The following is a 15,152-nucleotide window of genomic DNA, read 5'->3' on the forward strand; positions in this document are numbered from 1 at the left end:
ATATATGTATATTTTCAGTCAACATCGTCATCGTCATTTTTTTTTCTTTTTTAAATTTTTATTTTCAGTATATATAAAAAATAAACAAACAGCGAAATAAAATTAACAGCAAACATCCACAAATTGATTTATAAAACCAATCTCCAGGCAAATTATAAATTATTAAATTGTGTATTAATTACGTATAGACAGAAAACAATTAAGCTTTTATTATATTGTCATTGATTTATTTTTTCCAATTATTTTTTTATCTCTATCTCTTTATTTGATTTATTTATTTATTATTATGTCATCATCTATATTGTTTACTCGAATGAGAAAAAAAAAATTTCGACACAATTCTCTTACCCTCTTACCTAAGAATTCACCTCTTGAGCATTCTATTGATCGTCTTCACTTTCTCTCCCCTTTAGGTTTTTCTTCATCATTTTTTTTTCTTTTTTTTTTTTTTTTTTTCACCAGTCATCACATCTCATTTATCTGTTTCTCTTTGTCAATTGAACTCCCTTACTCGCACAGCTCGTTTATTTCTAGCTTATAATGGAACTATGGCACTTGGTGCAGCACTAATTTAACATCTTTTTCATTTTTTTAATTATTTATCATTTTATTATTCATAATTATCATCGTCTATAATCTTTCTTCAGAATTAATAATATTATTATTATTATTATTAGTATTATTATTATTATTATTACTATTATTTAGTAGTAGTAGCTCTTGCTTGAAATACGCTTTGAAAATGAAAATGAATTATAAATTACACGACACACTTATAGTAATTAATAAATCAGTGCGCTTTAACGTCATATATGGTACAGATATTTTATTACAAGGTAATACAGGCAAATTTTATTTCATTATTTATATTATTAAACTGCTTAATAGTTATTTATTTTAATTTATTTGACGTGAGTCGACTTTTTCACACGATCGCATCAAGATTACACATCATATGCTTTTAATATATTAATTATTAAACTATTATTATTATTATTTTGCTGTTGGAGTTTGCAGTAGGCAGTGTTGAGTTTATTTTTTTTTTTGCTGACACTTCGGAAGACTTTAAATAAGATTTCTAACGGATCTCCGATGCGATCTAAATTATGTGGAAGAGTCAAGAGTCAATTTATCTTATTTTTTTTTTTTTATCTATCTTTATACTGTCTCTATTCAATTAAAAATTTTGCCTGAATCGCCTTTAAGACACTATCTTAATTAATAAAAACTGTACTGTACAAGTCAACAAGACGATTTTATTTCTTTTATTAAATTGTAAAATGCACTACAAAGCTAATTTTCTTTATTATTTATTTTAAATTATTTCTGTAGGCCTGTTTGCATTGGACTATTTTCAAAATTAATAATTTTGTTTATCTGCTTCTGTTTTTTATGTTCTTTTTATTAATGAGAGAAACGTTTTACTTTAAATTTATTAAAACACAAATTTATTTTATTTTCTCGTATAATTTTTTTTATTTAAATTTAAAATTTATAAAAAGAAAGTTAATAATGGAAATTATGAACACGGATAAAACGACGATCTATAAATAAGGATCGAAGAGTTATAATTTATTTGTGTGAACAATATATATCAATGCGAGGTTTTACAATGGATTAACACTTTTTGCGCATTATCATTGTCATTATTACATTTGTTCCTTTCTTTCATTCTTTGTCATTATTAATTCATTGCTAGAATCTCATCAAATTGTTCACACATACCGCGATGATGATAAAAGCTCTCGTGGAATATTTAATAACACAGATGCGAAAAAAATCCATGTAGTGCATGCATGTAATTAATCTTTCGTTCACTTTCAAATATTTATATCATTTTATTTTATTTTTATTTACCTCACTAGTTCTTTATTATTCATTTAAATATAAATGGAACAAGAATTTCAATTAATCACTATCTAAATATTTCATAGCATTTAAATTATTGCTGTATTGGATTTTTCAATCCACTGTACACTTTTATAAATAATACCGCCATTATTTACGACAAAAATGAAATTAAATTAGTATTTTGTAATGAAAAAAACAAAAAAAAAAAAACATTATTATTTTAAATAAAAGTTACGTTATTGTAAAATTATATTAAAAGAATAGAGAAATATCGTATACAAGTTCTCTGAAGGATAGAAAAATAAAGATATTAATTAAGAATATATATATATGCATATATATATATTTTTTTTAGTATTATTTTTTTAATAATAATAATAATAGTATTATAATCGATACGTTATTTATATGTACTTAGAATTATGTATATATTTATATATAGTGTGTTCGCATGTGTGATTATTATAATTATTACATATATAAATATAAATATATATTTATATATATAATAGTTTAAGTGTAGTGGAGAAGTTGTGGCGACAGATTAATTATGTACAGAATACAAGTAAACATCAACCTTTCTTTTTTTTGCCTTATCATTTTCTTTAATTCACATAATTATTAAATTTTAAAAACCACAAATCGTTTAATTATTATTTTAATTCGTGGACGAGTGTATGAATGTGATTCACAATTTCTTACTGCTATATGTTATATTGTTTATTCGTTGAACAAAAAAAAATTTACTTTAGTTTATTTTATTTTATAAAATAATAATATTAATGTTAATAATAATAATAATGATAATGATAGTAATAATAATAGTAAATTAATATTAAAATACGAATACACAAAAAACTATGGCAACTATACGGTAGTAATGGCAAGTATGAATTGACGTACAAAAAAAATACAAAATACAAATGACATGTGACATTGACATAAACTTAATAAAATTGTTTTGTAATTTTTAAATAATTTGTTTTTTTTTTTTTTTTTTTTTTAATAATGTCATTTACAATAGATGCGATAAATATAATGGATATAAGAATAAAATAAACATTAATTAATAAAATGTGGATGATAATAATAATGATAATGATGATGTTAATGATGGGGAGGTGCGACGTACAACGCGTCAAACAAAAGGCAGTTTCAAAACGATTATTTATTTATAATTTTTTTGTCATTATTATTATTATTACTATTAATTTTTTTTTTAAACCTTTCCAGAGAATACTATTTATTTATTACAGTCTTACTTGTTTCTTTAGACTTAATACATTAGTTTTATCCATTTACAATAATATTTTATCGTTCTAAAATATTATTGTTTTTTTTTTTTACTGTTGTTTTACAACATTTAATCGATCACTTTATTTTTTTTTTTTTTAACCAATTAACAGGTTGGTTAGTCCAGAGGCTTTTTTTTTGTTTGCTGTTGACCTCGGAAAGTCAATAGTTTTCGCGAGGTACATAAAAAAACTGGGAAAAACTTAAAAACAAAACGAAAAAAAAAAAAATATTAAAATGAAATGGACAACTTAAATACAACAGGCTCACGTTAATTAAAACTAATCTATAAAAAAAAAAAAAAATAATAATAATAATAATAAAAAATATTTAAAACACATGTAACAATACGAAATACATATATTCTAAAATTGTGCTACAGCCGTAAACATTCACTAAAATATAATTAATGGAAGTCCATTTTTATTTATTACTTTTTTTTTATATATCATTAATATTCAAATTAATTATATTCATAATCATACGAAGCGCATATCTAGATTAATGGTATTTTAATGACGAAAAAAAAAAAAAAAAAAATAGAATAAATAAAATAAAAAAATGCAAATGGTTTTAAGGGAATGTATATTAGTAGATCATGATGTTGGAAGATCAAAATGTAATCTTTATGTTTATATTATCGGTTTTGTGATATTTTATTTATTTATTTATATTTGGCTGTAGCACGAAACAAATTTTTTTCATTTTTATTTTTAATAGCATTATTCAACACTCTTCGAAACGACATTAAGCGCAATAACGTCAAAACCACAGGAAAAAATAGTTATAATAAGAGCAACTGTAGCAGTTGCATTTCAGTTGTTGAATAATAAAAAAAAAAAAAAAAAAAAGAAAAAAAAAATAGAAGAAAATGTCGCAGATCACCAAGTTTTTTAGAATGTCAGGCCAAGCGAGACATACCTGTGATTTTATATAGAATTTAACCACGTCATACATTTGTGTCGGTATAAATGTGAGAACGAGAACGAGAACATTTATAGTGTATTATATATTTATACATATATGTATATGTACGAGTACATACGCATGAGCCGTCACAATTGGTGAACAAATGACAAAATATGATAGTAGTATTGAATTGCGTGATAATAACAAATTAATAACAGTCATTTCGTGCGATGACACACTTATCACATTTTATACAGTTTCTTTTTCTATCCGTGACTGACAAATACATAAAAAAAAAAAAAAAAGAATAAAAAATACCCGATCGATTTGTCGCATCGAGACAATATTTTAATAATAATGATAATAATAATATAATGAAACACGAATGAAAACAAGGTAACCACACGAAATAACTTTAGTCTATTTAAAAATCACCTAGCATTTACGTGAATCAGATTTATGTCGGAATAATAACTTCAATTCAACATTTATCTTTTGTGTGATGACATGTATGATTTGATCAAAAATTTTACACACAAAAAAATCATCAGAATCACGTAATAATAATAATAATAATAATAATAATAATAATAATAATAATAATAATAATAATAATTTCAACCAAACATAATAACCACAATAATAATAATAATAATAATTTTTTTAATTAATGATCTAGTTGAAGTACTAAAGTCTTAATGTTAAACATTAAAGAAAAAATAAAATATTTTGGTACGTAAAATAGGGTCTCGAAACCTGACTTAAAGTCATATTTTAATTAACAATAATTCAAAAAAATATCAATAATCAAATTACTGTCAAAAGTCCAAATTATTTAAAAAAGTTATTCTATGCGAACGAGGATCGAGATGTGTAGCGTAATTGACAGAGGCAAAGAGGTATAGTACCCGAGGATATTTCTCGTATTCGCTAATTTTTTTTATCCCACCCTCTCATTCGTTCTTCCGGTGGGCTAAAATAACTTTTACAAAATATAATTAAAAGGGAAAGCTAAAATTCAAAACTCACGCTAACTCTCATCTCGCTCGCGTCGTCGACATTATTATTATGTTTTTTCTTCATTTTTTATTATTATTATTATTATTTTTTTTTTTTTTTGAATAACTATTATACAGTATCATGCTCTGTATGCAGAGTATGGTCATTCCTTTTTTTTATTTTTTAATTATTCTTATTAAAAACTTATTCTTAATTTATTTTCATTTTATTATGCACTTCGCCCTTGGGCAGTTTAAGACCATCACACTTTTAGAATTGGTGTTTTCAAATGATTATTAATTTTTTTTCTTTTGTTATTTCTTATCAATGTTTTAGTATTTATTTTTCTCGTTTTCGGTATAGTTTAGTTTACTTCAATTCATTTAGCTTTTTATTTTTTTTTTTTTGTTGATGCGTGACCTCTTTACAAGTATGGATCAACGTACGTACGAATATATATATCGTCTACAGATTTATTTTCACACGCGTTGATTATATTTTTATCTAATAATTTTTTTTTGATTAATCTGAGTGTGTAAATCGCATTATAGAAAACACATTAAACACTCCTGGGACTAATTTGTAAAATTAAAAGTTATTTACGATTTAATCTCAGTTGCTCGTAAATTTTTTTTTTCCATCGAATGTAAATTAAAAAAAAAACAAGAAAAAAAATACGTTCGATAGTTCTTAATAGATATTGTTATTATTTAAATAATAGTCCTAATTACTTAAAAAAAAAACGTCAATACATAATCACAAGTATTACATACACTTAAATTTTAAATATATATATGATTATTTAAAATTTATTGTTTATAAATCAATCATTCATTCCTACAAACATCCACGAGTGTGCGCGTAATTTCGCTCCTTGAATCTCATTTATCATTATCAATTACTGGGAACAACTTTCATTAAAAATGTTTATGTACTAATCACTCCCTGATTTCATCAATCGATTATTCTGTTGATCAGTTAGTTATCTTTTTTTTTTTTTTTTTTAATAGAACCTTTTACACAATATAGCTGTGGCAGTGTATTATATACATAATATTGGCTCAACACGAGGCATTCACGAGTTGATCAAATAATATCGATGATATCAATTAATTGATAGAACACAAGAAAAAATATTTTACCGACATAATAAATGTTATTATTATTATTATTATTATTATTATTATTATTATTTATAATTTATTTATTTTAGGTGTTCTCACAAACATTGACGCAATCGCATGAGCGCATAAGAACGAATGGAACAAAAATAAATATAAAATAAAATTGACACAATGTTGGGATCAATCCCAAAATTAATTTATCAGCATTCTCTTGGTGTTATTCTCTCTCGATATTTAAAATAAATCGCGAGCAGGCATTAATTTAATTGGGCTACGGTCAAAAATTTTAATGAGAGAGATTCAATTTAATATATTATACAATTGATTTAAAATGTAAAAAAAAATTATCACTACGATTAATATTTTATTTCGTTAATTAGATTTTTGTTTTTCCTTTTTTTTTTTTATTCCGTACTCGTAATGAAATTTATTATGAAATATGGGACAAGTAAAACAATTATTAATCACTACTACCTTGATGTAATAATAATAATAGTAATAATGATGATATATATAATAACAATGATGATGAAAAAATACTTATAATGACGATAACGACGAAAAAATAGATGATCGCGATGAGTTAAAATGAAAAATATCTTAATGATACGCATTATTAATTATTATTATTGTAATTATCATTTAATTGTTATGATAATTAATTTATCATAAAATAATAAAAAAAGTTACGTTTAATAAAAAAATCAGTTACTGATTACCGTGATGTTGTTTGCAATTGCATTCAAAACGCACTATTCCGTGATGATTTGATTGTTTATCCTTTTGTTAGTTAATTTTTTTTTTTTTTTCTTAATTTTTTTTCGTTTTTGTTTGAATTATTTATTATCATAATTAATTATTTTAATATTATTTATTAAGTTAGTTCCTAGTTGACCATAAGTGTATGCGACTCCATGGGTGCAGCACTATCGTATAGTGTGTCAGTGTCTTGTGTCGGTTCACCCTGAAGTTGACATTGATTACTCAATGTTCCTGCACCGCAGTCACAGAAGAATCTATATATTTTAATTAAAATAAATATTGATTGAATAAATATATATGTATATGATTATTAAAAATAATATTTTTATTGATGTTACCTATCGTGTCTTATAAACTCGACATCGTGGCCAGCATGACAAGTTTTTATGCAGTTTACACAAATAGCATTTCTGTCAGTTGTGTTGCAAGTTTGACAGCGATAAAAATCGTGCATCGGAAACGACGTGTATGAAGATATTTTATACAAGCATTGTCCGTTTTCAACTGCTTTTTCTACAGCGTCTTGATTGCTGAATATTTTATTACCTACCACAGATTTTAATAATTTTTTATACTCTTGGATTTTATAATTATTATTAATTTAAAAACAATTATAAATTACCTCGCGAAGTTGGCTGAACTCCACTTGCTAAACATAATCCCCCAAATCGATTATTAAAAATTTGATTAAACTCTAAAGTTGCTGTTGCATTGTTAGTTATTTCTACACCGGCAGCAAGCCCATCGAATATACGATTTCTCCTCAATACTGGGTACGATTGCGTCGATATAAGTACACCGGCTTGAGCATTACGGAAAATGTCATTTTCCTCCAAGATTCCTGTTATAATAAAAGAAAAAGGAAAAAAAAAATAATAGTAAAAATAATAATAACAATAGACAGTTGAAAAAGCAATTAAAAGTGCAATCGATGATATGAGATGAAGAGGAGAATAAATAAATTTAAAATTCTAGTGACGTACCTTTACCGCCGTTGAATATACATATTCCACCATCCCGCCCATCGAATATTTTGTTCCTCTTGAGGGTTGGATTACTGTCTGTCTTTATCCAAACGCCAGCCATAGCGTTATCGAATATTTCGTTCTGCTCGAGTAACCCCAGACCACTGTTATACACGAGGACACCGCCATTTTGGCCACCCCATATTTTGTTTCCTCGAATAATGGGATTACTTCCAGTCCTGTTAATCGAAGTGGTATATCATTTAAATTAAACTTACTAACTCATTTTTACATATATATGTATATAAAAATAATGTATTTATTTGTTTATCTAAGAATGAGATTTAATAAATTACCTTATTTGTACTCCTGAGTACAAGTGATTAAAGATATCATTGTCTTCAAGTTTCCCATGACCATTATCATAAAAATAAACACCGACTTGCTTGCCACTGTGAATTCGGTTTCTCCTTAATATCGGCGTCGATCCAGTAGTGATCCAAACACCAGCCAGGGTGTTGGCGTAAACTTCATTTTCTTCAATAAGACCTTGACCTTTTTCGTGAACATAAATACCACCATGCTGACCATGATGAATTTTATTATGTCTTACAATTGGATCTGAATTTGTTCGTATTTGAATACCAGCTAGAGCATTACCGTAAATATTATTATGCTCAATTAGACCTCTACCCTCACCAAATATGTAAACACCACCTTGATGACCATTATAAATTTCATTACGTCGTATTGTAGGATTTGAATTTGAAGTTATCCAAACACCAGCAAAATTATTTGAATGAATTTTGTTATCAATAAATTGTCCAAGACCATTTTCATGAACATAAATACCACCAGTTTGACCATGATGAATTTCACATTGGGCAACTGTAGGATTTGCCCCAGCTTTAACTTCAAACCCGGCAATACGATTATTGTGAATGTCATTACCCTCAAAGTAACCAAGACCATTATCGAATGTAAATATACCGACATCACGACCATGATGAATGTGATTCCGTCGCATTATTGGATTTGCGTAATTTTTTACCCAAATACCAGCAAGAGCATTCCGAGATATTTCGTTATCCTCATAGGTACCTTGTGCGTGGTCAGTAACATAAAGACCAACATTTTCACAGTCTGAAATGTCGCAATTCTTAACTATTGGATTTGCGCCGCCACCGGATACACAGACAGCTGCACCTACTGCTCAAGAGATAAAATAAAAAAAAAAAATTATTATTTATTTCATCATACATATAGATATATATGTAAATTATTTTTTTTTCTTCATAATTTAATAGCATAATAAACAACTACAAAAAAGTAGTTGATACAAATACTTACCGGCACTGGAACTTCGAATGATACAATGATCTATCGTAGGACTGCAATTTTCTCCAATTTCAAGACAATAATGTTTATGATGAGGGATTGTGCTGGTAACCTCTGGCGTGAATTTAAGAGTTAGATGTCCAGCGTATGCACGTCTAGCTCCTTCGCCAAATACCATCGTGGATTCAGTATCACGGTCCAAAATAACAGACTCAGCAACATTACCAGGTGCAGCTCCAATAAGCGCAACGTCACTGTCAATAATAAGAAACTCACCACGATATGTACCAGCATGTAAGAAAATAATATGCTGAGGTGGATCTTCTGTGTTTTGTGTATTATTGCCGCAACAATTATTTTGACTATTTGACGTCGAGGAAGAGGCAACGCTATTTTGGCTGGAAGTGCTACTACTGCTTGCACTTCCAGTGTTACTTGCATTATTACTCCTGCACTCGTCAACGTAATCAAGTCCTCCTTGAATAGTATTAAAGTATGGCAAATTTCGGCCTTTAAATTTAAGATCTTGAAATCCTGGTCGTACGTGAACTCCCCGATACAGTTGTCTAAAACTTTCTTTCCAGGGATTTGGATAATCGGAGTCATCCGGCGACACAAATTCAAATTTACATGGCGCTGGATTAAAAAGGGGCAAGTCATATTGATATACTTGCTGATACAATGATTTCCAAAGTTCCGTATCGTTGGCAATTGCTTGAAAACGTTTGCAAACTTGTGACATACGACACAGGTCTATTTCCAGGAAGTAGTTGAATATCGTCAGCAATACTTCATCGGGTAGTTCATAAAGAAGATAATGAGCCGCTGTGTTCGTGTTGGTACCTGTGTTCAATACACACATACACACATGTATTCATTTTATTTTATTTTACTTGATATTTGATTGATTAAAATTTACTATCAACAATAGCAACAATTACAATAACTTACAATAATAATAATAACAATGTATATATTGTTATCACTGATGAAATGCGATGTAATAACGATAAGAAAAGGTAATAAAAATTTAAACTTACCATCGGTTGACAGTGAGCACGTCCGTCTGGGTCGTTTTCTCGCTGGAAGAGAAAAGGAACCAAGTGATGCAACGATACTACTGCCACCCTGAGGAGGTAATGCTGAACTGGAACCTGGTGCTGGATCTGGATGTGGTGGACTTTTACGTCTCAGGTCGTAGGGCGACGAGTGTGAATGATTTGGCGAGGGTGAGGGGGCTGCTACGCCTGAAACACTTGGTGATGATCCACGAGCTCCACCAGCACCTCCACCGCTTGGTGGCATTTGATTTGACGCTGGACAAAGAAGATCACATGGTTCTGCTGAAAATTAATTATTGTCATTTTATTTTTCCCTGTTACTGTTTTTTTACTCCCTTTGTTATTATTACTATTTTTTTTTTTTTTTTTTCCAACTCTGATGGATGAAGAAGAATGGATAGAACATAATTGAATTCTTAGTCTATATTGAAAAATTATCGACTGATAACTCTCGTCGACTATGTCAAAGAGCAACTGATCGCAATTTAAAAAACAATTATTGACTTTTTTTTTTTTGTTAACTTGCTCCTTTTTTTTACTTTTTTTGAATTTTATTGAAATGTTTAAAAATAAATGACATATTATGATAATAATATGTTAATTCATTGGTGCCTGATTTAAATATATCGAATGACAATTTAAAGAACCAGTCGTTGTCTGATGCCTGGGTTTTTAATTCGTATATCAATAAAAAAATTGCACTGTTCTCACATAATCTCACGTCATTATCAATGTAGACTTGATCCAATTATCATCAATTAAACGATCATCATGGCGCTCACATTAACTTTACATTAATAAAATTAATATATACATACATATATTCGACAACGAATGATTTGACAAAAAAATGCCATTTAATAGCAGAGTACCTCGACCAGTATTTAGTACAATCGAACATGGAAATTAAAAATTAACAAACAAAAAATAAATTTTGGATCAACTGAGAAATCAGCGGGCATTTAAAATCAATAGATAATATAGTAAAAGAGTAAAGACAAGTGAGAATTATTAAAAAATGAAGCCTGAGGCGTCAAAAAATGAAAGAGGAAACGGGCATGGGCATCATCAGGGCGTTTTTAGGCCACACACTTTTGAGCATACGCGTACGATCGGTCAGACAAGTAAAGAGAAAAGCAGCAGCAGCAGCAGACGAAGCTCGGATGAGAACGTATACCGCTGGCTGGCTGTTGACGGTGTTCACGTCCTAAGAAGGGTCGTGGGTCAATGGACAAAGGACAGGCAAAGGGGGTGAAGGACGAGGGTGTGTGGGAGAGAGAGAAAATAAATCGCGACTCGACATTTTGTACGTCAAAAATGAATACACGCACACCCAGGACAGACAACAATTTAAATGATTTTAAATAAAAAATATAGTTTTAACGACAGGTGCGGGTTAATATATATATATATCTATATATCTATATATCTATATAATATATAGTATTGTTGAGAGACTCTGGTATTCTGTGGGAACGAAACGGAGCATGGGAGCAGAGAGAACACACAGTTGAACAGTTGAACAGTTGACTCGACACGGATATAATTTTTGTTATCTCTTTCTCTCTCAAACTAACGTCTGAAACGTCTGAATCTGACTCTCTTACCCGATGATGTTCTCGATGGCAGAGGAATCCTGTTGGCAGTTCTCCTTCTGGAACGTCTAACGTAATTACGCGACGAGCTGAACGGTGCACTCGGCATCTTCTTCGTCGCTTACAGTCCTTAAATAAATATACGTTCCTCAAAAACACTCGGTTATTAACAACAAATTAAAACACTAAACAATGGCGACACTTCCACCGAACACAGCGGCCATCTTCTCATTGCTTCTCATTGACGGTAGAGCTGTTCTGCCTTCTGCCTTCTGCCGGACTGGATAACTCGAGCGCATGCGCACCCGCAGTTACATATACACATATTATTACACTTTTATATAGGTATATAGGTATATCATATCCTCATATCCTCCTAACCCCCTCTTTCTGCTCTTTCACATTCAATATTATTATTCTCTCTGCTATTCTTCTCTCGCTCTTGCTCTCACTACTACTACTACTACTACTACTACTACTACTACTACTACTACTGTTACATTATAACCCTACATGTACATACACACAAAAAATACCTCTTCTAGATCCAACCTCTAGATATACACCATATACACCATACACACCATCATCATCAACCTCATCAACGATCAACGAAGAGAGTTAGAGAGTAGTATTGAGTAGTATGTTGCAAGTGTAGTAATGGTAGTAATGGTAGTAATCAAAATGTCTTTCAGGTTTACCAACGCGACAGCTTTTTAACAACGTCAGAAAACATCAGCCGGTCAGCTTAAAGCAGCTTAGAGCTCAAAGTCAGAGTATGTATTAAGAGGATTGAAAGTTATGGAGGCACAAGAACTAAATAATAACCAATATCACTGCATTTATGCCATACTATCATGTCTATTGCTATCAATTACGTATGTCGCAAGTCTATATGTATGGAGTTCACCACACACCAGGTACACATATATTCACTACTAACTATTTTTTTTTTTTTTTTTTTTATATTATTAATTTATGTTAAATAACCTCATTAATGATGGTATACATTTTTATTCCCATTTACTCGGTTTATTTATAACTAACTATTTTTTAGCTCGACTATTTTTATTAATAAATTTATACAAGTTCATCATTACATATATATATATATATTAAGTTTATTTATTTATATATAAATTGGGTGGTGGGTTGTCTTTTTGATAAGTCGGTGTAATTAATTGGCAGCGCAAACCGCGGAAACATAGATGAGGTGTATTGAGAAGGATTGATGAGAAAAAATAGTTTGTTCGGTAATCACTGAATAGAACCAAAGGCATGAATGACTTGATGAGGAGTAGAGACGTAGAGAGGAGAAAGGAAAGAAGAAGAAAGAGAACAGATCCACTATTCTCGTCCCAGCAGACTATTTTTTCATCTGTTCATATGTAGGATCTAATCGCGATATTCGCAATGTGTGCTGTTGCTGTTTTACGTATACCAATAAGACTTTGGTATGTGCGCCAACCAATACACTCATACTCATATATTTTACGTCTATATCTTTCTTTCTCTCTCTTAGCTCTGATTCCACGTTTATTCTCCCTTAATAAATTAAAAATTTTCCGGTTAAATGCCGCGGCAGTAGCGACGCACTTCGGATTTCATTCTATCTACTTTAAATTAAAAATCGAAGCTCCGATATAAAAAAAGAAAAAAAAATTTAATCAATGCTAGACTTTTTATGTCCTAACCAGAATATAATTCGATTAAATATTATTTTATATTACAGGGAGCACTCGAGCACTATAAAAAAAAGATTCTTCAGTGTGTTCATTATGGCTCTGATATCTCCAGTATTTTTATACTTTGGAATGAGTAATAAAGTACTTGAAAAGGTAGCGAACCGCTGTTCAATTGATTTCTCCATTTTTCACTCGAAAATAAATAAATATGAATGAATATTTTATAGGTAACAATTTGGGAACTACTTGGCCTCAGATGGTCAGGATTATTTCAGGCAATTTTTATTCCTCTGCTCTTGACAATGATCTTATTCTTAGGACCACTTTGTTTACAAGGGCTCAATGGTCAATGGAAATTGTACGTGGGTCAGTATACATGTACGTACACTGAAATACACAAGATAATAAATAAAAAATGTAATTATATATATTTTTTTTTGTTTTCTTTTTATTATTGACACTTCAGAGCCAATGTACTGGCTAGGAAATGCTAGAACGTTGATTTGGTGGAGAAATCTAGTGGTTGCTCCATTGAGCGAAGAATGGACCTTCAGGGCATGTATGTTACCATTGTTATTACAATGCTTTAGTCCAACTACTGCCATTTTTATATGTCCGTTATTCTTTGGAGTTGCTCACTTTCATCACGTCGTTGAAAGAACAAAAGTCGGGATGGAGTTTAAACATGCTGTCATTCTATCCAGTACGTTTAATTATTTTACTTTTTGTATAATTGTTAATCATTTTATACTTACTATTATTTATTTATCATTAAAGCTTTTCAATTTATATACACAACGATATTTGGAGCATACGCAGCTTTTCTATTTGCTAAAACAGGTTTGTATTTTTTTTTTTTTTTATTTTATTCTTACAAACAGAATTATTATTTTGAAATTTTTAGGTCATTTTGTCGCACCTTTTGCTGCTCATTCATTCTGCAATCATATGGGATTTCCAGATCTCACAGAAGTAATGGCCTACGATAATTTTTTTAAAAGAGCTGGATTTTTTAGTCTCTTTGTAATAGGTCTTGTTGCTTGGTGTTATTTACTGATACCTCTTACCAATCCATCGTGGTTCAATAATAATATTTTTTTCGATAAAAATTTTATAGAATTTAAAACTTGACGAATTATAAAATTTAAATTGCAATAAGTTATCTTGGCAATGGACAGTAATTACTTGAATTAATTCTCACAAATCAAGATGCTTATCAAAACGTTGAATTCTTATTGGATTTTAGGATAAAATTCACCATAGTGCCTCATGTTTGTTTTACCATTTGTATAGTATAATAATAATTGTAATTTTTTTGTTTTAATACTTTTATATGACGAAAAAATTGATAGCCATGTCCAATTATTTTAAATCATGACACATCAGTTTTTGAAATTTTTTAATAAATATAAACTTACATTAAGTTTTATTTACATACATACGCACGTGTTACTTATATTGGGCATTCATTTCATATAAATCTTGTTAATTATAATTACTTAATATATATTTATAATAACTTGTGAAAATTTTACACAATAATCACTAGTCACTTATTTTATATGATTGA

The 15,152-nt window shown here is 29.2% G+C and overlaps 2 protein-coding genes and 1 long non-coding RNA gene across 6 annotated transcripts; 2 read left to right on the forward strand and 1 right to left on the reverse strand.

The window, feature by feature from the left end:
• The first annotated feature begins 443 nt into the window (after positions 1–443).
• Positions 444–6,350, forward strand: LOC103576654 (uncharacterized). Its single transcript, XR_008404150.1, has 3 exons — positions 444–4,610; positions 4,733–6,207; positions 6,266–6,350. It is a non-coding gene; the product is annotated as an uncharacterized LOC103576654 (long non-coding RNA).
• Positions 6,351–7,052: 702 nt separating this feature from the next.
• Positions 7,053–12,137, reverse strand: LOC103576653 (F-box only protein 11). Of its 3 annotated transcripts, none has more exons than XM_008556966.3 (8): positions 11,910–12,137; positions 10,282–10,557; positions 9,254–10,084; positions 8,260–9,112; positions 7,922–8,142; positions 7,561–7,779; positions 7,277–7,484; positions 7,053–7,192 (listed from the first exon to the last, which is right to left on the reverse strand). In XM_008556966.3, the coding sequence occupies exons 1-8, from the start codon at positions 12,004–12,006 to the stop codon at positions 7,063–7,065; spliced, it is 2,835 nt and encodes a 944-aa protein (XP_008555188.1). In that variant the 5' UTR covers positions 12,007–12,137; the 3' UTR covers positions 7,053–7,062. The 3 variants fall into 3 exon arrangements, with proteins under 3 accessions (XP_008555188.1, XP_008555187.1, XP_008555185.1); XM_008556965.3 differs by having other exon boundaries at positions 10,282–10,581; XM_008556963.3 differs by having other exon boundaries at positions 10,282–10,584; positions 11,910–12,136.
• Positions 12,138–12,389: 252 nt separating this feature from the next.
• On the forward strand, positions 12,390–15,123 carry LOC103576652 (CAAX prenyl protease 2). Of its 2 annotated transcripts, none has more exons than XM_008556961.3 (7): positions 12,390–12,538; positions 12,593–12,817; positions 13,630–13,735; positions 13,810–13,948; positions 14,049–14,285; positions 14,360–14,422; positions 14,487–15,123. In XM_008556961.3, exons 2-7 carry the CDS (start codon positions 12,699–12,701, stop codon positions 14,711–14,713), a joined length of 891 nt encoding a protein of 296 aa, XP_008555183.1. In that variant the 5' UTR covers positions 12,390–12,538; positions 12,593–12,698; the 3' UTR covers positions 14,714–15,123. The 2 variants fall into 2 exon arrangements, with proteins under 2 accessions (XP_008555183.1, XP_008555184.1); XM_008556962.3 differs by having other exon boundaries at positions 12,390–12,525.
• The last annotated feature ends 29 nt before the right edge of the window (positions 15,124–15,152 follow it).

The sequence above is a fragment of the Microplitis demolitor genome, chromosome 8, assembly GCF_026212275.2.
Source record: "Microplitis demolitor isolate Queensland-Clemson2020A chromosome 8, iyMicDemo2.1a, whole genome shotgun sequence".
NCBI lineage: Eukaryota > Metazoa > Arthropoda > Insecta > Hymenoptera > Braconidae > Microplitis > Microplitis demolitor.

Coding starts and splice junctions, on each gene's coding strand:
- LOC103576653 (XM_008556963.3), bottom strand. CDS start 12,006: ATGCCGAGTGCACCGTTCAGCTCGTCGCGTAATTACGTTAGACGTTCC. Junction 7,485..7,560: donor AGTTCAGCCAACTTCGCGAG/GTAATTTATAAT, acceptor AATCTGTGGTAG/GTAATAAAATATTCAGCAAT. Junction 7,193..7,276: donor GAGTTTATAAGACACGATAG/GTAACATCAATA, acceptor TAAAATATATAG/ATTCTTCTGTGACTGCGGTG.
- LOC103576652 (XM_008556961.3), top strand. CDS start 12,699: ATGGAGGCACAAGAACTAAATAATAACCAATATCACTGCATTTATGCC. Junction 14,286..14,359: donor ACATGCTGTCATTCTATCCA/GTACGTTTAATT, acceptor TTATCATTAAAG/CTTTTCAATTTATATACACA. Junction 14,423..14,486: donor TTTTCTATTTGCTAAAACAG/GTTTGTATTTTT, acceptor TGAAATTTTTAG/GTCATTTTGTCGCACCTTTT.